General features: G+C 43.6%; 1 protein-coding gene across 1 annotated transcript in view; it reads left to right on the top strand.

The window, feature by feature from the left end:
• CRIM1 (cysteine rich transmembrane BMP regulator 1) overlaps window positions 1–22,664 on the top strand; it is a 204,277-nt gene that overhangs the window by 109,082 nt on the left and 72,531 nt on the right. The window contains exons 5-7 of the mRNA XM_043918249.1: window positions 8,119–8,240; window positions 17,862–18,044; window positions 20,674–20,871. Coding sequence (XP_043774184.1) covers window positions 8,119–8,240; window positions 17,862–18,044; window positions 20,674–20,871 — 503 coding nt within the window. The remainder of the gene's footprint in view (window positions 1–8,118; window positions 8,241–17,861; window positions 18,045–20,673; window positions 20,872–22,664) is intronic.

Here is a 22,664-nt window from a genome sequence, read left to right as displayed (position 1 = left end):
CTGTCCACATTTCCAGATAGTCCGGATGTTGGAGTTTGTTCTTCATGTGATCTGGGAGGAAACAGAATAGTCCCCATCAACTTGTGCTCTGGTTTGTTTATATGTATCCGATACCTCCTTAAACCAGACTTCTTGAACCAAGCACCTGTGTATCCCGAGCCCACCCTGCTGAGTGCCTGCTGCGCCCACATACTCGGCAGAGAGTTCCAGGGTCACTGCGTGTTCACCAGCAAGCCGCTCCCACGTCGTGAAGCATCCATTCCTAAGGCAGTCGGCGAATCCAGCCCTGAACTGGGACACCTGATGTTGCTTTGTTGGAACATACTGTCCCCACCAGACCCACTCCTCCTCCTTCCCAGAGTGCAGCGTGCTGGTGTCCCCTCCTCCTGCCTCTCCTGCCTGGGTCTCCACGCACCTCTCACTCCTGTCCCCGCTCTGCAGCCGTCCTGCCCACCATGGAAGCACACACCAGTGTCTTGCCCCGGGCCTGGGGAGGTGAAGGCAGAGAGCTTCTTGTCCTGGGTCGTGGTAGTTATCAGGTTGTTGGGCCGCGCTGAGTTCAGTTCAGGACCCCCACCAGATCCGAGGTCTCGGTGTTTCAACAGGGGCCTGGGCCCTGGGGGTGCTTCCCAGCTGTGTGTCTGTGCCTCTGGTTCCCCCGCTGCCAGGAGGAGTCTCTTGGGAACAGTCCCAACTCTTCTTGTTTAAACAGTCACGTGGGACAGAGGACCTATGCAATGTACACTGGCTTTCTCCTGACCTGACCTGCTTACTGTGGGGCTTGGCTCCGGAGGGTGATTTCTAGGAATGGTGTGAGCCCACAGCTCCTATTGTCTTACGATTTATACCACTTTCTCTCCAACTTAGCACCTACAGTTAAGTTCCTTGAGCCACAGGCCAGCATTGAGAATCCAGCCATAATCATCCACCCCTTGATAAAGCTAGGAAGAGGGTGGTCATAATGCCTGTGTCATTAAGGGCTTACGATGGACCTTCCTGTTAGTACCGTGTAGCAGGAAGTGCAGAGGACTGTTTTCTCCGTTTGCCCTCTGTTGATGCTGCCCCTTTACTGAAGCATGACCTTCCGCTGCTCCCCACGGAAACATGCAAAACACAACAGCGACCAAAAGCAGAGTGATTTTACTGTTGTCTTTGAAGGGAAAGTGATGCAGAACATGGGGTTTCTGGCTTTACAGGTGAAAAGAGGAGTGAGGAGGCCCCTGGGAGGAGGCGTGTGGTCCTTGGAGCCAGGCCCTGTGCTTGCTGCTGCAGCCGAGGCACATGCTGAACCGCCTGGGTGGGGAAATGAAGGAGATGGTGGCTGAATGGGCTGGGGATGGCGTGGGGTGGGGGTTGTTACTTAGTAGTAAATCTGGCAGATGAAGCAGGAGAAACATGGTAAGATACATAGGGAGGGCAGTTTTCTACCAGGTTAGGCAGGCCCTCAGCTGGGAAACACATTTCTTTTTGGAGGTTTTATTTGCAGTCTTCTTAAAAAACAAAACAAAACACAGAACTTACACATAGCTAGAAAGAGGTTAGAAATTTAATCAGTAGAAAGATAGTAGATAGGTCAGATTTAATTAAAATTGAAACTACTTTTTATAGACTAGGAATATGTTTTATGTGTCATTATAACTTCCGTTACTGACAGTTATTTTATTTTTATGATGTGTGGAATCCTAGTAGTACACGTGCTTTGCCCTTTTAATTCCACGTTTATTCTTGTTTCCTGTGTAAAGAGAGCACTGCCTCCCACCTAAATAGAGTCATTTTTTATTTATAGACAGTGATTTTCTCCTTGCCAAGGGCCCAGGACTCAGTTTGGATGTGGAATGCATCCAGGGTTGGGAGACATGTTTTCAGGGGCCTCAATCAGTGGTGTTTCCTCCACGAACAGGTAGGAATGAGGATCTGCTAGGGGACAATGAGGAGTCTGATAGTTTGCTGCTTTGTTGAGTGGTGGGAGGAAGGCCAAGAGGATCCTTCTCCCCACAGCGTCTTCTGCCATCTCCCTGTGGTTTAGCATCCTTTACGGTTTCTGTCATCATTGTGGTGAAACAGACTGTTGATTCTTCAGTGTAGTTATGAAGATGTGCCTGGTAATATGGAGATGCCAGTATTGAGTGTATCATTCCTTTTCCTGCATTCTCCTTGGGGGAAAAAGAAAGAGACAAGGCCCATCATGAGCCAGGTCTGGAGGTTGAGGGGCTTGAAGGGAGAGACTGTGATGTGCTTCGAGGATGAGGTGCAGACAAGGAGAAGCTGCAGACAGGGATGAGCCAAGATCAGACTGTGATGGGAATGACAGTGTTGGAATCCTGGGATTTTATAGTTCGAGGAAAACTCATGAAGGTCCAACCATCTCGTTTTAAGAAGGAGAAAGCTGAGCATCCCACAGGTTAAGTGGCTTGCTAGCAGTCACCATCTTTTGATGGGTTGATGGTATTGGATAGTGAATTCAGTTATTATTTTCTTCATTCTGCGTCTCTTAACTTGTAGGCTAGCTGTGTTCAGGCAGGAAGGAGGCTAGTAAACGATCAAGAGCAAGGGCTGCTGATCAAAATATACTACTCAGTAAAATGACAAAACTAGCTGTACATGGCTTTTGCTGCTGGGAAGTGCAACCTACTTTATTGAAACACTGTACCTTTGTTGTTGTTCAGTCACTTGGTCGTGTCTGACTCTTTGCCACTGAGCGGACTGCAGCACGCCAGGCTTCCCTGTCCTTCACCATCTCCCAGAGCTTGCTCAAACTCATATCCATAGAGTCGGTGATGCCATCCAACCATCTCATCCTCTGTCGTCCCCTTCTCCTCCTGCCTTCAATCTTTCCCAGCATCAGGGTCTTTTCCAGTGAGTCAGCTCTTCGGCATCAGGTGGCTTCAACTTCAGCATCACTTCCTTTAGGAGCTTTAGGAGCAAATTGTTCAGAAAGTGGGCTCCAGATTCCCAGTGGAATCTCCTGGAGATCTTATCATCCAGGCAGCTTCTAGAGCCCTGCCCCAGACACTCAGAGAAACAGTCCTTGACAATGGTACCCTGGAATCTGCATTCTAAACAAATCCCATAGTCTTTCCCTCCACACGCTGGTTTTGAAAAGCACGGCACTGAGGAGCTCTGTGTCTAAAATTTATTAAAAATAAAAATTTTAAAAACATCGCATGGTCGAACCTCTGACTTACTAGCCACACACACAAAAAAAAATCTTATTCCAGATTACTGTTTAGATGTCTTTATATCATTCATTTTTTTCATTACAAGACAAATAAGACATGTCCCTGCACGAGGGGAATTCACAGGAGAAACGGTAGGATTTTGATTTTGTATAAGGAGCAACTCTATACCAGGAGAGAGAACTAACCAATCCTGGTTGCTTATTTGATGAGAGAAGGCCTTGTGGAGCGAGCGGGTGGCCTTCAGGCTGCATGGAATTTGCCTGGGGAGAAAGAGAGGCAGGCATGGGAGACAGGGTGGATGGCTGAGCCGTGGCACTGAGGGATGGGGTGGGGAGGGAGGATTCAGTGAATCGCAGATTGCCATTGTCACATATGTGCATACACTGTGTCAGCACATCTGGGCAGACACATCTGCTGTCTCCTCCACACGTCACAGAATATGGAAGCTAGAAGATAACTAGAGACTTGGGAGCACCTCGAAAGTTGTGCTGGGACCCCGGCCTGCCTGGGAGTGTCTGTGTAGATCAGGAGGTAAATGACACAAAGGGGAGACTGGCCTGTGCACTGCCTTTCAGCCCAGAGAACCAGCCCATGCAGGCCTCTGAAGGAGGGGAGTGCCCTCTAGGGGCTTAGATGATTCTTCTGAGTGCTGTTCATCTTTGTGCTTGCCACTAAGCTGGATCCATTACCTACTGGAGAGGGCAAAAAGACAGCTTAACTCACCTACCTGGCTGCAGCTGTGATTACATTATGCAAACATTTATTAATGTGGGACCTTGATTGATGATTATCTTAATACCAAGGATAACATTAAAGGCTTGATTTTGCAGGCAGATTGCAAATACAAGTTGCTTCTTGTTGGAGGTTAAAAAGCCCTTAGCCTGTGATTCCTTTTATATGAGCTGACCAGAATAGGAAGATCCATGGAGAAAGAATAAAGACTCGTGATTGCCATGGGCTGGGAGAAAAGAAATGGGAAGTACAGGGCTTCTTATGAGATGATGAAAATGTTCTAAATTTGGGTAGTGGTAATGGTAGCCCAACCCTGTGAATATAAATACCATCAAATTGTATACTCTACAGGGGTGAATTTTATAGGATGTGAATTGTGTCCCGATAAAGCTGTTGTTTTATTTATTGGTTTTCTTTAAAAAGCCCTTAGCTCTTCTGCTCCAGGTGTCCTAAGAGAAGTGTGGTGTTTAGGGCTGCAGAGAGGAGTTACTATCTAAAGGAATCTAGAAAGACAGATGGTATCTAGACAGACAGCGGGAGATGAAGGCTAGATAAGGAATGTTCAGCAGGGAGTAGAGTAGGCTGCACGGAGACACCAGAGGGAGGGCTTGTTTGGAGAAGGTGGCTAGCATCAAGAGAATGAAGAGAAGTACTGCATGGGAATAAAGAGATGTGGAGGACTTGAGAGTGTTGAATGCTAGGCTGACAAGTTTATCAGTTAAATGAAGAGTAACTGAAGGCTTGTGACTACGGAAGTGCAGGAACTGAACCATAGGACGGGTGTGGCATGAATTGGGAGAAGGAGAGATCTAGGTGAGGAGAGACCAGGTTGGAACCTGGAAGTTGGAGGATGGAAGGTTCTAGAAGTCAGGGGTAAGTGTGGACATCGATTTACTTATAGGTTAGTCTGTTTTCTCAGCCACTAACCCACATGTTTTCCCATTCCATTGCTTGTTCTTTATCCAGGCTTTGGGGTAAAGGGCAAGAGGGAGATTGGGAGGAGGGACCAAAAAAAGAATAAGAATGAAGAGAAAAGGTGATAAGGGCAAGATTCCGCTTGCGTGCTTCAGTTGCTCTGTAATTTAGCATTTCCTCCCCATGACTCACTATAAATAACAGGATAGGAAACCTTACTTGATTTCAGATCAGTTGATGAGGCTGCCTGCCTCACTATTCCCATCTGTGGAAGGGAACACTCCTGACCTCCAGTGTAGGTAAACCAGAGAATCTAGAGAATTTTGATCAAGAGAATTTTGATCAAGCTGCCTTGGACTCAACATTACTTATAATGTAATATATTTCCTTGGGGAAAAGGTTCCTGTTCGGCCCTCATTTGTTACCTGAGACAGTACAGACTTTATCCGTCAAAAGAGAACTCACACAAGTTGTCTTTTGTTGAACTGTGTAAAATTGCCATTTGACTATTTTTGATCTGCAAAGAAGGAAGTTTTGTAAAGCCTCAACCTAATAGATCCTTGCTCAGTAGATATCCGATGTGAGCCCAGATTTTTCCCTGTTGGTTTCCTTCATAGGTTCCTTCTTTTTTAAGGTGCTAGTGGTCTTGAACATGTGCTAGTTTCAGGTTCTGAGGAGTCAAAGGTGGCAGTAACTACGGAGGGCTTGCCCAAGGGCTGGTCAAGAAGGGGAAGGGAGCAGGAGCAAGCCCACCAGCCAAAACCAGGGCGTCAGAATCCTTGGTTCTGTGTTGTGCAGTCCTTCTGGGTTTAGAAATAAAAATTCAGCCTAAAGGGTTTTCCTTTCCCCAGTGGGTTACTAGGCAGTTGTGCAGTTTTAGATCTTCTGCAGCTTGCCAGAGACAACCCATGTGGGTCTCTTAAGAAAATCAGAGAGGTATTTTAAAAAGTGGGAAATAGGTTAAATATAAAAGTGGGAACAGATCAAATGTAAAAGTGGGGGAAGCAGGCTTCCCTGGTGGCTCTGTGGTGAAGAATCCACATGCAGTGCAGGAGACACAGGTTCCATCCCTGGGTCTGGATGATCCCCTGGAGAAGGAAACGGCAGTCCACTCCAGTATTCTCATCTTGGAAATTCCATGGACAGAGGAGCCTGGCTGGCTACAGTCCATGGGTCACAAGAGTCAGATAAGACTTAGCAACAGACAACAACAAAGTGGGGAGAATAGACTTAAGGCAAACTTAGTTATGTTTTTCAAGTTGGTGTGATTTCTGATAGCCTGGCACAAAGCCTGGCACACAAGTGCACATGCATGTTCAGTAAAGATCTCTGAAAGGTCCAAAGACATCACATGAGGTGTTTATTGGTCGTTCGTACACTCCCTGCTGTTTAGCTTAGAGTGATTTCCTAGAACCCAGGAGTGGGAGAGAAGATACCCAATCCCCAAAGACGTGGAAGGGTGGTCAGCTGTTCTTGGAGGATGCTTTCATTGTCATTACATCCAGATACTGGAATCAGGGCGGGTCCTCTCAATGCTCTTTCCCCATTAGTCTGTGAACTCTGAAAAGTTAAAGCTGTACAGAGTGTCAAGTGCAGTAAATGTAAAGGATATATTGTTACTATAATGTCACAGGAATATGATCATCCGTTTAAAACTGCAGTGGCCATGCACATAAAAATGAGAGACTGTCGCATAACCTTTCCAGGGACTGAAAGCTCAGTTCATGTTTACTCAGCCATGGAAGGTGATTGTCCTGTAGGAATACAGATTATGAATCGAGAGCTCCTCACGCTGCTCACACCAAACAGCCAAACATTTATTCTAAATCACAGAAATACTATTGCAGCAAAACCTTAATCACCTAACGCCCTCAACTCCACCATAAAGCATATATAGCCGTCTCCCCACAAGGACGAGGCCTCAGAGGGTTCACGCACACCTTTCCGGTGGCTTTAATGATCTTTGGTGCAGATTTTATCTGAATTCGTTTCTACTTTAGTTCTACACTTAACTAAATGTCATTAAATCTCTGGGTCTGATTATGGAAGTACTTGTGGAAGACAGACATTTTATTTTAGAAAAAATCTGAAGAAAAATAAGAGAACAAAACAAATAAGAAGAGGGAAAAAACAGAATTAATGAATTGATGTGTTAATAGTTCTTCCCTCCTGGGAATGTTACCCTCCCCGAATCTTGACCTCTCTGGTACATAAATACCCACGTGCTTCTGGCAAGGATGTCTCTTTTTAGGAGGCCTTCCCTTCACTCCTGTCAACTGGGAACTTCCTTAGTCATCCTCTCCACCTCTGACCCACACTTCCATTGCCAGGGGAGTCCAGGGCAGAGCCTGGCTGCTCCTCCCTTGTGTTACATTTACATCCTGACGCCCTGCTGCATTGGGCTTCTCATTTCCTGCCTCCGATTTCATTCTGACATCAGGCAGTTGACAACATCTTTTTCTCCCCTTTTTTTTTTAACCTGCCTCTTATTTTCTTGCGGTCAAGCAAATTTTGCAGGAGAATTGAAGTTAAGGGTGAGAGCCAACAGAGGTAGTTTGCATTCAGAGGAATGTACACATGCAGCTTAGAAAACCTAAAACATTAAAACTTTCAGCATCCAGATAGCTGTCACAAGATCCATTTGCTACAGCTTATACCCTTTATTTGTCAAGAGTTCCTCGGTCTTCAATCAGAATCTGTTTTTTTATTATATAATTATAAATTAATGTAGCTCCAAAGGAGGGTGCTACTAGGCACAATTCCACTGAGTAAAAAAAAAAAAAAAAAAGCTGAAAAACTAATGACCTATTCGTTGAAAGAAGAGTCAGAAACATTCCTGAGAAACACCTAAAGGTCAACAGCAGCAAAGCAGCATCACAGAATCATTAGAAAATGCAGGAGCACCGTTCTGCGTCAGCCCGTCCAAGCATCACTGATGTCTGGAGAGACAGGATAATGTACGCATAAAAAGATGGCCCTGAGTCATCAAGAAAGTGTCTGTTATGCTCAATACCAGTCTGGTTAAGTAAGAAATGAAGTAATGCATTTTAGGAATTTTTCTGTCCAAATGGTTAATGTTAAATATCTGGGCGTACACTCAGGAGATGAGCCTTAGTTATTTGGAATGCCAATTGCGTTAGGACCCACTCCCCATGCCCCGGTGACACCAGCTGCACAGGGCAGCGTCCTGGAGAGGGGTGAGGAGTGTGCCGCAGCCGCTTTGTGTGTGGTCTCCCAACTTCTGTGTTGTTGTTTATTCACGGGGTTTTCCTTCCCTTTTCTCTGGTTTCAGATGCGAGTGTCTCTCTGGCTTATGTGGTTTCCCCGTGTGTGAGGTGGGATCCACTCCCCGCATAGTCTCTCGTGGAGATGGGACACCTGGAAAGTGCTGTGATGTCTTTGAATGTGTTAATGGTACGTGGGGTTTCTCTTGTTCTCAGCGAGTGTACATTTGTGGAGGAGGAGGAGGAGGGAGGGTCCAATCTAGCTGCTTCTGTCTTTTAAAAGGCAGACAACATGCTCAGGGCGTTGACGAAACTCAGAATAGTTGCTCAAGATCCCACCATGCAGTAGGGAAAGTTAGGAAGGGAATCCTCATTCCCTCTTTTAGAGAAGGCATTTTTGAAAAGGTCATCACAGACTGCACATGACCGTCATATTCTGCTGTGTGTCAGTAGTTGAGAAATTCTAGGATTACAGGAAAAGGACCACAGAAAGTGTGGCCGTATTCTTCCAGTCAGAAGACCTCATCCCGTTGCTCTTGGAAGTAGTCTGTGTAAGTGATGCCACGCTGGAGTGACCACAATTTGAAAGACCCCCGTGTTCCTCTAGTTCATCCTTTTTCTGCTTAGAGGAAACGCCTCTGGCCAGCCCCAGTCAGTATTATTGGCCTCATTAAAGCTGGAACCTTGTGGACCAAAAAAGCCATTCTTCAGTCCCAGGATTCCTTCACAGAAAATCCACCTCTCTCCCTCTCACCTCTCAGCAGAGGGTTTGGGGTGTGACAACCTGGTGTTTATTGAATTTAGATGCTAGAAGGGAGGACAGCCTAAATCATGCCCCTCCATCAGAATTTTCAGAAGAAAAGCAAAGAATAAACTCAAGCAAGTGAAATGTCAGTGATTTTTAGAGAGCATTGTTTAGTCAGTATTTAGACACACAAGGAAAATGACTTTGGATGTGGACAAATACGACAAAATTATACAGGTAGAAGCGTCCATTTTAACCGCTGCCTATAAGAATTCAGGATTCAGAAGATTTTCTGCCCGTCTCCCAAGCTGCCCCTCCCCAACAAGAAAGGTTATATAAAAAGTCCAGATTTGTTTCACTGAGTCCTGTAGGTTTTAGGCCAGAGGCTACACGTTTTGTTTTGTTTTTTCCCCACTTTGAAGAAGCACTGGCAGTATGGCTCTGTGGTTAAAAGAGAGCATCGAGTGGAACTGCATGACTTCAGTGTGAAGACCAGTTCCTCCACTTGGTAGCTGTGTGGCTTTGGTCATCCCCGTGGCCTCCCTGAGCCTCAGGTGCCACATGTGTCAAATGGAGAGAATCACAGTAATGAAGTGAGGTTTTGTATGTGAGGCACTAGAAATTGTGCTTCGAGAGCAAACAGTCTCTATGATTCTGTGTGCCTCCTTCCTGTTCACGGTCCTGGACATTGCAGGACGCTGCTTCTTGACTTCAAGCACGCAGGGAGAGGTGCAGGGCAGGCTCCATGCACATAGATCTTTTCTCGGTGTTTCTCCCCACCTGCATTATCCAGCCGATAGCAATGTCTGTTCACCACCAGCAAATGACCAAGCCTCTGGTACTTCCTGCTGAAGCTCATTGACTGTAAGTGATATTCTGTGAATATTTAACTCATACCATTGGGACCAAAATAGTTGGTCCTTGTCCTGAGCTCCCAGCGTCTCAGATGTGCTTCCTTCTGGTACCCACCCCTCTGCATGCCTCTCTCTCACCCTAGAATCTGAACTGCCAGAAAACAGGGAATCTATCCTTGTGTCTGTGACATTAGCACATCACCTGTTTCTTGAGGGGCACCTGGGTTCTGACGCATGGCTGGGTGAGCAAGCAAGTGATCTGATTCATATCATCTTAGTTCCCTCTAGAGTGGCTGTTAATTGTCAGCCCATAGAGGAGTTACTTTGTGAGAATCCGCTATCTTTTACTGCCCCACACTTTAATCTGAAGTCTCTCATACCCTGGAAATAACACCTCTAGTAATACAACTTGCTGTTGTATCCGCTGGGTGAGAAAGTGGAGTATCTTTCTTCTTTCTTTGCTTCTTAATTATAGAAACCCAAGTGTCAGGCCTTCTCATCAGGACATTCACTTTACATCTCACCCCAATGTAATGCAGTTTGGGCAGCTGATTACTGCCCCTGCTTGACCTCATTGGCCTTGGATAAATCTCCAGGGCTTGCTCCCAGTTATAGAGCCCTGACTTCAGGAACAGGCCTACTGTGAGAAAATGTTGAGACGACAAAGCAGTAACAGGATTTCAGGTGTTTGCCTCTTTCTTGCCACCATAAATCAGTAGGGTGATCTTTGCTTTACTTCTCGTCCTGCTGTAGTTTGTCTATTACTGTATTAGTCATTAATTGTAGGTGAGGCTAGAAACTATAATACTCTGAAGATTTAATTCCACAGGATACTATTTATGGAATTCTACCTCAAAGTCTGTATTTCACTTTTTTTGACATACATACACACACTTCCCTCCATACACATGTTTGTATGTGTGTATGTATATTTGATTATTTGGCACCCAGTGCCTTGGGGAAATCTTACTATTGTCAAAAGATCCCCATTAGAGGGTATCACCTATCAAAAATTCATTATCATTGCCCGGAAGAGCAGGGGTCTATTTTATGTATACATATGTTTAAAAACCTTATATATGTGTGTGTGTGTGTGTGTGTATATATAAAGCCTTACTTATCCACAGAGGACTTGAGGCAAATTTACACTAAGAGCAGACACAATAAAATAGTGGTAAAATATTAATGAGTAAAGAGAGTCAGACTGTAGAGGTGTACGTGAAAGTTGAAAAGCAAAAAGGAAGTGCCCACAGGTATGCAGGCCATAGCATCTGTCTATGTAATTGTTGGAGTTAAATGTCAGGTTAGGCCCCCGGCATCCTGGCCATCAAAATGGAAAGGGAGATAGAATCGGAGCCACAATTCTTATTTTTAGAGACAAGAAACCTGTCAGACAGGGCAGCGTTCCCCTCGTGTGGAAACTTTTGAAGAGAGAGCGCTGGCTGACGCAGTGAATTGTGTCCTAGTTGCTTTACCCCCAGTTTCCTCTGGCTGCTCTTCTTAATAAAAAGTAAAAGCAAAATATTAAAATACGCCTCCACGAAAGCAGTTCTCAAGGGTGAGTTGAACACCCATCTGGAACCTGGATGCCCGAAGATCTGTTTCTTGATTTTGAGAACACCACCCAGCCCCCTAGCCCCCACCACCACCGTGCCCCCACAACGTTGTAGGAAGGTATTGGAGTAGATTGGGAACCCCCGTTCAGGAGACAGTGGGTTGCTGTCTAACCCCGCGTCAAGAAACGGAGATTACCTGCCAGCACTCAGTTCCCTAGCTGTCATCCAGGTGATCCATATGCTTACGTTATTTTTTTTTTAAGATAAGCATTATAGTGAAAACAGAAGATTGAAAACAGAGAATTCAAGAACTCCTGAGTTTTGAAAACATTGGCCTAGATGGATAGATGGAAAGAACATTCTCCATAAATGTTACTCCTCTTTTCTGTTGGGTTTGGTTTTATACTGGTGGGAGGACGGCTGAGCTGCCCGTCAGACTGTGCCAGTCTGTGACTGAGGGCCGAGCGGAGGACCGGCACGGTAGTAGTTCAATGAGAACCCTGTTGTGTAGAAACCAAATGAGCAGGTGCTGAGCTGGTGCTCCTTTCGTGTGAACTTGTGAGACATCAGTAGCATCACCTAGAAGGATGACCTCCACAGCAGTGTTGAATAACCCCACATCTTCTTCAGGAAATAGTTCTGTGTCTACTCTGGCTCAAAAACAAGTTTTTTCATCCATCACCGGGGGTTGAGTGATGGCCTCTCTTTAGATGGACATGTGTCCTCTTCCATTTGGTAACAGTGCATCTTACTGCCTTACACTGGCCCGGCTCACTCATTTCTAGAGGCATTTGGGTTTGAATAGGGAAGTCATCCATGCTCAGAGTATAGAAGCAATCATTTGGTTGCTTAGATATGATCAGGTCTCCAACATACAAAAATGCACAGAAATCCAGACTGGAACATTGTGGTTTGAGTGTCACAGCCACTGACTCTTCCGGCATCAGACACTAACATGTAAAATCAATCAATCATAGGAGAGCCAGACCCAGAGTCAGCTTCTCCTTGTGCAAAATCTGGGCCTGGAAAACTCAGACCTTGGGTTTCCCTTGTGGTCCAGTGGGTAAGACTCCGCCTGCCAATGCAGGGGACATGGGTTCAAACCCTGCTCCAGGAAGATTCCACACGCCTCAGAGCCCCTGAGCCTGTGCGCCACAGCTACTGAGCCTGTGCTCTGGAGCCAGGAGCCACAACTACTGAAGCCGAGTGCCCTAGAGCCTCTGCTCCACAAGAGAATCCTCCGCAGTGAGAGCCTGACCACTGCCGTCAGAGGAGCCCCGCTCGCTGCAACTAGGGAAAGCCGGTACGCAGCAAGGAAGATCCACCACAGCCAAAAAAATAAATGAGAAAAGAAAAAACTCAGACCTTCAGTTTGTTAATAAAAAAGTTAGTAGGAAAACATCTGTTGAGAACCAGTTGTGTAGCAGTGATGCGCAATAATGTTTCTAGGGATCTAAGGTCTCCTTCTACAGCAATGGAGAGAATATGGCACCTTGAAAGGAATATTTCACACAATGTGCATTTATTGAGCTTCCATGTTGTCCTGGGGGCCTTACCAAGCTAACTTTGCTTAAGAGTGATACAGTGTTTTGCAGTCCTGTTTTGTAAGTACTGTTCCCCTTCTCTTATCCTGAGGTACCCTCTATCCGGTATGCTCCGGCACACACACCCGGTTTCCCCCACACTGAAAAGGTGGTTTCTTCCTTCACGTATCGGGAAGCTCATGTAACCTGCCTTTGTGATTCTATCAGTTTGTTGCTGGTTTATGGAGAAATTGTCAGACATTGCTCATTTGTCATGCAGTTATCTCTTTTTGACTTACTACGTCTGCCCACTTTCTTCCTATACCACTCACCCCAGAGAAAGGAGACCAGAGGCAAGACATCAGCCATTTTTCACTGAGCTATTAAAGAGAAAAAGCAACAGAAGTATACTTATTTGGACTTTTCCCCTCCATTTTCACATTTGATGTGAAGTTCTACATTTTAATCTTTTCCTTTGCTAAAATTATATATCTATCACCATCTGCCAATCAGCGTGATTTGGCAAGGCAATAGTACTTACTAGCAATCTATACTATAAAATTCTTTTTCAGGAGTTCTGGAATATATTATAGAGGGAAGAGAAGATTCCAGAACTGAGAAACATAAAATTTAGTTGGGAAGACACAAAAAACATGCAAAAATCTTTAAAAAGACACTTGTGCATCTCAGTGCATATGCACTTTTATGCATTGAGAAGTACAAGTTGCATAGTAAGGTATTCTATTTGTAATGTTATTCTTTTCTCCATCCATGGAAAATGTCCTCTTACAGAGGTCGTGGTACCCTCCCTATGGTTCTGAGATTCATCTCTATCCCCAGCAGGTGAAGAAGTAATTGGTCATTGCTCCTCAAAGAGCACTGCCAGCCATTTTTATTGTGCACTTTTCTGAAGAGCTTCTCTAAATCTGTCTCAGCATCAAACAAGGATTTCATTATATCATGTGATTTTTTTTTTTTTTTAATCCTAAAGAATCGATTGTGTTTTCAAGGCTGTGTTTGCTGGGACTCGCCATCTCTCTCAGTTCTGCTCCCTTGCTCTCTGCCTGTGCTAGTGAAACGTACCTGCCCCAGCCTTCTTGTCAGTCTCGTCTCCTCCCACGCAAGCTTCCACACAACCCGCCATAAAAGCGAGTTCATCTGGAGCCACTTTGTTCATAACCACAACCTTTCCTCCTCACTTCTTCAAATCTCGCACCGAGATTTGTGGCTTCACCCAGATGGCCGTTGTGGTTGATGAAGGCAAATAGGTAATTAATACTGATTGGTTTCTTAAAAAATGTTCTTCTTCAATTTGAATGGAAGCTCAGCATTTTGATAGAATGCAGTATTTTGCCTCCTTCCACAGCATGAACATTTAATTGGTGAAAAGTGCTTCATTTCCTACACTTTCAAACTTGGGGTCTAACTGCCCAGTTCCTTCCAATCCCAGCTCAGTTTAGTATGTTAGATAAAAGCATATAGACTTCTGAGCTGTAATAAGATGATTCTTTCTGATATGAGTTTTCTGGGGGGAAGAAAATAGTATATCCAGCCAGTACTAGGGAAGAGGTTCAGACATGCACATTTACTGCCTTTGTGAAAATACATGCACACAGATCATCTCACACTAATGATGTGACTTTAGGCAAGCTGCCTGATTGCTTTAAATTTCATTTTCCTCACTGAAGAAGTAGATGTTAATATTTGTTCTCTATTCTCAACAGCATTGTTATAAAGTCAAATTAGAAAACACTAGTTTGTCCAAGTACAAAACAAATGTAAGTATACTCAAAATGCAGTGGACGTCTCATGTATTCCAAACATGCAAGGTGACACATGGAGAAATGATGTTAGGACAGAGAAGCCCATGACTTATGTATGTCATAATCCAGTTTTTCCTACCTTATTAAATAGGTTGCATTAGCTCAGGAGAACTTTTTTTTTTTTTAACCTTGGAATTACTTTTATTTTCCCAGCTTTACAGAGACACATACCATGCAATTCACCAAGTAAAGTTGCACAGTTCCATGATTTTTAATGTATTCACAGTTGTGTGATTGTCATCACAATTTTAGAACACTGTCAATCCCCCCCAGAATTCCCAAGCTCTTTAAGTCACCCCATATGTCCCCAAGACTTTCCAGCACTCAGTTCAGTTCAGTTCAGTTCAGTCGCTCAGTCATGTCCAGCACGCCAGGCCTCCCTGTCCATCACCAACTCCCAGAATCCACTCAAACCCATGCCCATCGAGTGGGTGATGCCATCCAGCCATCTCATCCCCTGTCATCCCCTTCTCCTCCTGGCCCCAATCCCTCCCACCAGCATCAGGATCTTTTCCAGTGAGCCAACTCTTCGCATAAGGTGGCCAAAGTACTGGAGTTGCAGCTTCAGCATCAGTCCTTCCAATGAACAGCACTAGGAAACCACTAATCTACTTCCTGTCTCTGTAGATGTGCCTATCATGGGCCTTTCACATAAATAAAATCCTGTACGACATGTGGTATATTTTGACTGACTTCTTTTGCTTAGCATAATGTTCCCCAGGTTCGTTTATGTTGTAGTATATATCAGAACTTCATTCCTTTTTATGGCCAAGCAATATTCCATTGCATGGATATACCACATTTTGTGTATCATACGTCAGTTGGTTGATGTTTAGACTCTTTCCATTTTTTGGCTACTGCAAATAACAGTAGCCATTGCTGTGAACATTTGTGTACAGGGTTTTATGTGGGTAGATGTTTCCATTTCTCCTGGATGTGTATCTAAGAGTAGAATTGCTGGATCCTCTGGTAATTCTGTTTCATATTCTGAGGAACTGCCAAACAGTTTTTTCAAGACATTCGCACTCACCAAGATGTATGAGAGTCTCCGTTTCTCCATGTCCTCATCAACATATCTTTTTCATGATAGCCACCCTCAGATGTGAACTGATGTCTCATTGTGGCTTTGATTTGTATTCCCTTAATAAGTAATGATGTTAAGCATCTTTTCAGTGCTCATTGGTCATCTCTGTATCTTATTTGGATAAATCTCTGTTCAAATATTTGCTCATTTTTCAGTTGGGTTATTTTTATTCTTCTTTCTGGATGCAAGTTCTTATATATCTCAAATGTCAGATTGCACCCTTGTTAAAGGTCACTAAATATGAGAGTTTATTTGTAAACTCTTAATCAGTTCCATTGAACTCTGTGTTTATCCTGATGCAAGCACTACATTGTCTTGATACTGTGGCTTTGTAGTAAGTCTTAAAATCAGAAAGTGTGAATCCTCTAGCTTTGTTCTTCTTTTCAAGTTTGTCTTGGCAATTCTGGGTTCCTTGAATTTCTTACTGATTTTAGGAGTCACTTATCAGTTTTTTACAAAAGAAAAAACTAGAATTTTGATAGAGATTGAATGAATATGTACATCAGTTGGGGGAATGTTTCCATCTTGCCAGTATTATCTTTCAGTCCATGAACATGGAATATATTTTCATTTACTTAGAGCTTCTGTACCTTCTTTGAACAATGTTTTTTAGTTTTCAGAGTACAAGTTTTGTACTTTATGTTTAGACTTATTATTAAATATTTTTTTCTTTTTCATGCTACTGTGAATGGAATTTTTTAACTTTATTTTCAGATCATTTATTGCTAGTGTGTAGATATACAATTTATTGGAGTTTCAGTTTTACCCTGAAATCTTGCTAAACTTTTTGTTCTAATAGAGTTTTAGTAGATTCTTTAGAATTTTTTTAAATTCAAAATCATGTTATTGACAATTAGAGTTTTCATGCTTTCTAATGTGGGTGCTCTTTATGTCAATTTCTTGCCTGATTACCCTGACTGGAGCTTCCAGTACAAAGTTGAGTCAAAGTGGTTACAGTGGACATCATTGTCTTAATCCTGAGCTAAAGGAAAAAGCATTCAGCTTTCACTATTAAGTATGTTGTGCTAATATCATAGATGCTGTTTATCAAGTTGCTGTCTAACACCTCTACTGCTAAGTTGTTGAATGTTTTTATCATGAAAGGGTGTTGAACTCTGTCAGATGTTTTCTCTGCGTCTGTTGAGATGATCCTATGGTCTTGTCCTTTATTCTATAGACATTACATTACATTATAGTCAATTAATTACATTAACTGATTTTTGGATATTAAACCAACCTTGCATTCTTGGTATATGATATTTTTTATATGCTGCTGGATTCAGTCTGGTAGTACTTTTTTGAGTATTTTTATGTTTATATTTATAAAAACTGTAGATCTGTAGTTTTCCTTTTCTTGTGATGTCTTTATCTGGAAGGAGTTCTTTTAAGTCAACCAAAATTAGAGTTAAGGAGTGGATTTAGGGGAGAATGTTTTCGTGCAGAGAAAAATTTTAAATCATTGGTATATCATTATCATTCTAAATGCAGGGTTTTGAGTCCTTAGCAGAAAACATAGTCTTGAAACACAGTGGGAGGAGTACCAGGTTTTAGTTGAAGAGCTACTGTTTTGGCTTCTATCATTTGCTAAATGTGTAACTTTGCACAAATTACCTAGGATTTCCTCGCTTCTACACTCAGGATAAGTATTTCTACATCAGACCTTTGTTTTGGGGATTAAGTGAAGTAATGTTTGTAGAAAGTGTTTTTTAAAGACCAAGCACTATTATAATTATAGATTATTAACTAAATAGAAAAAAGAATTTCAGAGAAAACACTCGAGAAACATAAACATAACCTAAGAGGCCTAAATAAGTTTTCTGAGGCAGAACAAAATCTAATGTGGATTCAGGATCGTTTACTTGAAATAGACAGTGATTTAACAAAGGAAACATTCTGTTTAACAAAACTAAATCTTTTTAAAGCACATATCAGAAATGTCAGATTCATGGTCAAATGATGACTTTTATTTGGGATAAAGAGAAGCCAGTATAGATTTTACTAAGGGGAATTTTGGTTCCTTGTTATAATGAAGATAATGTGTGTTGTTTATTTTATTGTACTTTACATAGCTTTATTGCGTCTGTTGTAAAAAAATTATATTGAGTCTAGTAAAGTTCCATTAAATTTTAACCTTGTGCAGTATTTTCTAGAGGCTGTTTGAGAAACATGAAAGGACACCACTCAGAAATGACTTTGAATGTGCTTTGCTTGTTTTAACTCCTCTAGAAACAAAGCCAGCCTGCGTGTTCAACAACGTGGAGTACAGTGATGGAGACATGTTTCGAATGGACAACTGTCGATTCTGTCGATGCCAAGGGGGCGTTTCCATCTGCTTCACTGCCCAGTGTGGTGAGCTGAGCTGTGAGAGGTACTACATGCCCGAAGGGGAGTGCTGCCCTGTGTGTGAAGGTAAGGAAAGCTGCCAATTAGGGAATAATAAGAACAGGCTTCCCAGCTGGCTCAGTGGTAAAGAATCTGCCTGCCAATACAGGAGACCCAGGACACATGGGTTCAGTCCCCGGGTTGGGAAGATCCCCTGGAGGAGGGCATGGCAACTCACTCCAGTTTTCTTGCCTGGAGAATTCCGTGGACAGAGGAGCCTGGGGGGCTACAGTCCGTGGTGTCACAGAGTCGGACATGACTGAGCAACTAAACAACAGAGCATGGACATGGTTTGAAGTGTCAACATCAAAACTGACGCAATTCAGTCTCATTCAAAAATAGAGGAAGATTGAAGAATTCCCCGTTTTTGTCACATGTTTTACCTCTTAGGTAATGCCAGGTAGACGATGTGGAAACACTTCCCTGAGGGAAATTATCCCCTGGGTGTAGACAGCGGTCGTGTTTCCACAGGTCGACATGAGGTCTCCCGGAGGCACTCTCTGTTCCTCCTCTGCAGTTCCAGCAGTTTCTTGGCAGGTCCCGGGACTTTCTCTTCATCCTGACAGTAGAATCCCACCCACTCTGCTCCCCTCAGAGCGGGTGGGGAGAGGAGGACAGGTGACTGACAGCCTCAACCAGCCCGCTCAGAGGGGACCCGACCCTGCCTCCTTTCTGATACCCGTGCCCCTCCAAGCGAGAGCAGGGCTCCTTGGCCTTTGCACGTGTGTGCCGGTGAGAGTGGGGCCGTGGTGTGGCACCAGTCAAAGCCCAGACAAGTGTCCAGGGTAGCCCTGGGCAGAAGGATGCCCAAGGTCTGCTCTTTTTTTTTATTCCCCTTTTCCCTCCAAGAAATAAGTCCATGTTCCTCCAATAGGCTTGACCCTCCTGTCTCTGCTCTCCAGAAATAATAGACATTTCAGAATGATAACTGAATATCACATGCTACATCCCACACATTTTAAGGATATAAGGATAGTCAGAAAAGTGGTCACTTCTCTCTTGAGTTTCCGGTAAAGCCAGGAACGGTGCCCAGCTGTGTCTCTGGTCTAACCACACTACAGTTTCCCCAGAAAGGAGGGTCTTGTGAGCATTTCTTCTCTGCCTGGGCCACAGACCTCCAGTCTAGAGTCAGGCATGTACACCTCACGTCTGATGCTCACACCACCCTTAACCTCCGCACGTGAAATGAGAGAACAGAATTTCATGTCATGTCCTATAACTTGCTCTGTTTTCAGAATCCCATTTCTTTCCAGTATCTGAGCTTTATTTACCACAGAATCTGAAGATCTGAAATTGCTTAGATTATACAAACTCTTGTACATTCGTAACAGCGAACAATTCTACATTTCTAACAGGGAGGCCCGCTCACCTGTTAGAAATTATTTTTGCTAACATAGGAGAAAGGTGGTTCACTTTTTAGGTGTCACAGGGGATTTAAGAAAGTCACATCAAGCTTTTAACCTTCCCAATTGATTTGTCCCCTCACTACTGCCAGTGTATAATAGTCCCTGAAATTGGTGACAGTTGGTGGTATAAAAGGATAGATGTGAACCTCTGTGTAATAATTATAATGAGTTGTCTGGCCACAAATCCAGTTATGTCTCACTTCCTGGAATTCAGATCCAGGCTCAAAGTAGAAATGAAGTATGCAATGTAATATTTTTTTTTTAACAAAGAAATTTTATGAAGTCTTATCTAACTCAGGTCTCTTGGCTGCTTCCGTGGCTGACAGACTGCCTTTCTGAAGCTGTGACTGCACGGCCGTCAGTTCTGGCCTTCTGACTCTCTTGTAACTAAACTTTCTTCCTTTTCGAAAGAAAGAGGACCAAACTCACAACTGCCTGGACTTTCCTCCCAGCACAGCAGCACTTGCTTCTCTAGTGATTTATCTAGTTACTTTGATGTATAAGGATATTTGGGGATTTTGTATTTATGCGCTTGTCAACAACCTCAGAAAACTCTTTCCCAGTAGCCTTGGTTAACTACGTCCCCCAGCCTCAGTTGCTGCTTGACCGCTCAGCTCAGGTGGAGAGAAAGCTGTGTAGGTTCATGGCATTCCCTCCAGGGCACAAGCAGTGCTGTGGTGTATGGTTTAGACAAGGTCTCTCTGCCCTGTCCGGAATAAGCCCCTCAGGGGCCTGCCTACGCCTCACTGTTATCTCAGGGACCTCCAGGCGTCATGAGATAGACTCCAGTTAGCCCTAGAAATAGTAGGCTCACTGTAAGTTAGATGGAGTGTTACTCTTTCTACTTTACAGGGGGCTGAAATTGAGGTATAATAAACTTGTAAATTGACAACTCAGAAGGCATCTGCAGAACCGAAAATGGATCTGCTTTTTTTTTTTTTTCTGATTGCCACCCCAACTCTATCCACGAAGTTTTGCACCTTTATGAAACAGCAGCGCCTGCACCCTGGCTTGTATGCCTCAGGTCCTCTGCCCTGTGAACCATATCAGGATGGGTGGGCATAAATTCTGCGTGATGGCTGCCTTTGCATAGCCCCCCTAGAGACACCTCCTGCAGCCCCGAGTTTCTGCTGAGCGCAGCTGGGAAAGAACTGATGAGGAGAACCTGGGGGAAAAAATGTCTCTAGATGCAGGCAGAAATAACATGTAGAATGCCCTCGGTCTTACTTGGAACTCACGTTTTAATTTAGATCCTGTGTATCCTTTGAACAATCCCGCTGGCTGCTATGCCAATGGCCAGATCCACGCCCACGGGGACCGGTGGCGGGAAGATGACTGCACGTTCTGCCAGTGCATCAATGGGGAGCCCCACTGCGTGGCGACGGCCTGTGGACAGAGCTGCATGAACCCCGTCAAAGTGCCTGGGGAGTGCTGCCCCGTATGCGAAGGTAAACCTTGGGGATCCTAGTGAGCCTCTGGTGAATGTCTCGTGTCAGATCAGCTTCCACCAGTGTGTGCTCGCTTGTTTTATTTCCTCAGGTGTAGTGTCTGCTTCCTGCTGTTAGTTGCAGGTGATTTGATGATACAGCCCAGACCGATCATTTGGAGGAGATGCTGCAGATTTACAGTGAGAGCAGTGTGGCCTTTATTTTACCACTGCAGATAATGCTTAACTGAATACTTTACACTCAGAGAATATATGCATTTGAATTCAGTTCACCACAAGCCTAATTAACACCTAAAGGTCAAAGTGAAATTGGGAATAAGACCCATACTCAAAGTATAGTTTGTTCAATTTATAATGCTTCTATAAGCCCAAGAGTCCTGGCAGCTAGAAGAAAGACCTGGAACCATCAAAGGCAGTTTTCACTGCCCAGAGTCCTCCCTCTGAGTGTCCGTTGTTTCTAATATCATGATGGCTGTGGCTTTGCAGTTCCTCTCAGGCTTTCACTTATGTCTTGGTTACCTACATTCGTGACCTCTCTTTCTTTTCAGTGAAGAGGCGCCTGAGATATCCTGGACTCGTCTTTCCACTCAACCCCTAAGCCAGGCCATTTTCACCATCCTGGGAAGATTCTTTGCACATTTTTTCAAGCCAGTCTTAATCCCCAGTCCACATCTGTTAATACAAGAGATTGACTATGTGTGCTGATAGGTCTAATAGAGAGTATCCATCACTAAGAAACACGTTTGCATAGTGAAATGAACTAAAGTGGGTCGGAAATTAATCCTTGTAGAAGATGGATCCTTCTAGAATTTTTAAAAACAGCTGTTAAGGAAATGACCAGTTTTTTTAGAAATTCAGTCAAGTAGACTGAGTCCTCTGTGGAGAAGGCTTTTGCTTCTACCTCAATTTTAATCAACTCAGTCTTCAGAGTTTGCCTGACTAGCTTCATTAACCTCTGAGGGGCTGGAGTTATTAAAGATCTTAAAAGTCATATAAAAATTTAAACTGGAGGATTCTGGTTCTATTGACATCACCAATTCCCTCACCATTACTCTACTTACAATGCAGCTGCCACGCTCCAAAACTTTATAGCTTCCAGATGACCAATTTTATGGAAATCACGCACCCCCCACCCCCACCCTCGCAGTATACTCCTCCTATCCCCTAAAGGCAGCATTTCAGTGCTGGAAATGGAGTGCACAGTAGTATGTATGATGGTGTATAGTCAGCTTTACAAGGAAGGATGCCTTGCTGGTGCAGATTAAAATGGGACTATCAAAAAAATAAATAAATAAATAAAATGGGACTATCTATTCCTAAGAATTAGGGACAGTCTCTTGTTGATTTGCAATGTTTAAGTATATATGTATGCATGCTAATGAAGAATTTTTTTTAATTTTAAAAACTATAAATATATAACCCAATATGCGCTGACCTTTTAACTTCAGGAGTCTTGAATCATAGATTGAAAATAAGACTAAAAAAAAAACTTGTAAAAAAAAAATAGGGCTTCATTTCTAAAAGTAAAGAAGGCATATCGTTTTGCATTCATCTTTTGCAGTCATTAGCAATTCCATGCTGGTGAGCAGAGAAGGGAAGCAGGTGGTGAATAGAAGAAAATAAAAGTCTATATGAGAAAACTGATTTATTCTTATGTAGATGTTTGGGTAGGAAGGAGATGTTAGTCTGATCACTTAGAGTTTGGTCTCTGCAACATTTGAGTCAGGTTGTAATCTTATCTTCCACTGTTTGAGAAAAGTGACAGTTTGAACCAGTTATTAACTCCAAAAAATG

The sequence above is a fragment of the Cervus elaphus genome, chromosome 11 (assembly GCF_910594005.1).
Source record: "Cervus elaphus chromosome 11, mCerEla1.1, whole genome shotgun sequence".
Classification (NCBI taxonomy): Eukaryota; Metazoa; Chordata; class Mammalia; order Artiodactyla; family Cervidae; genus Cervus; species Cervus elaphus.
This window is presented reverse-complemented; position numbering and strand designations above follow the sequence as displayed.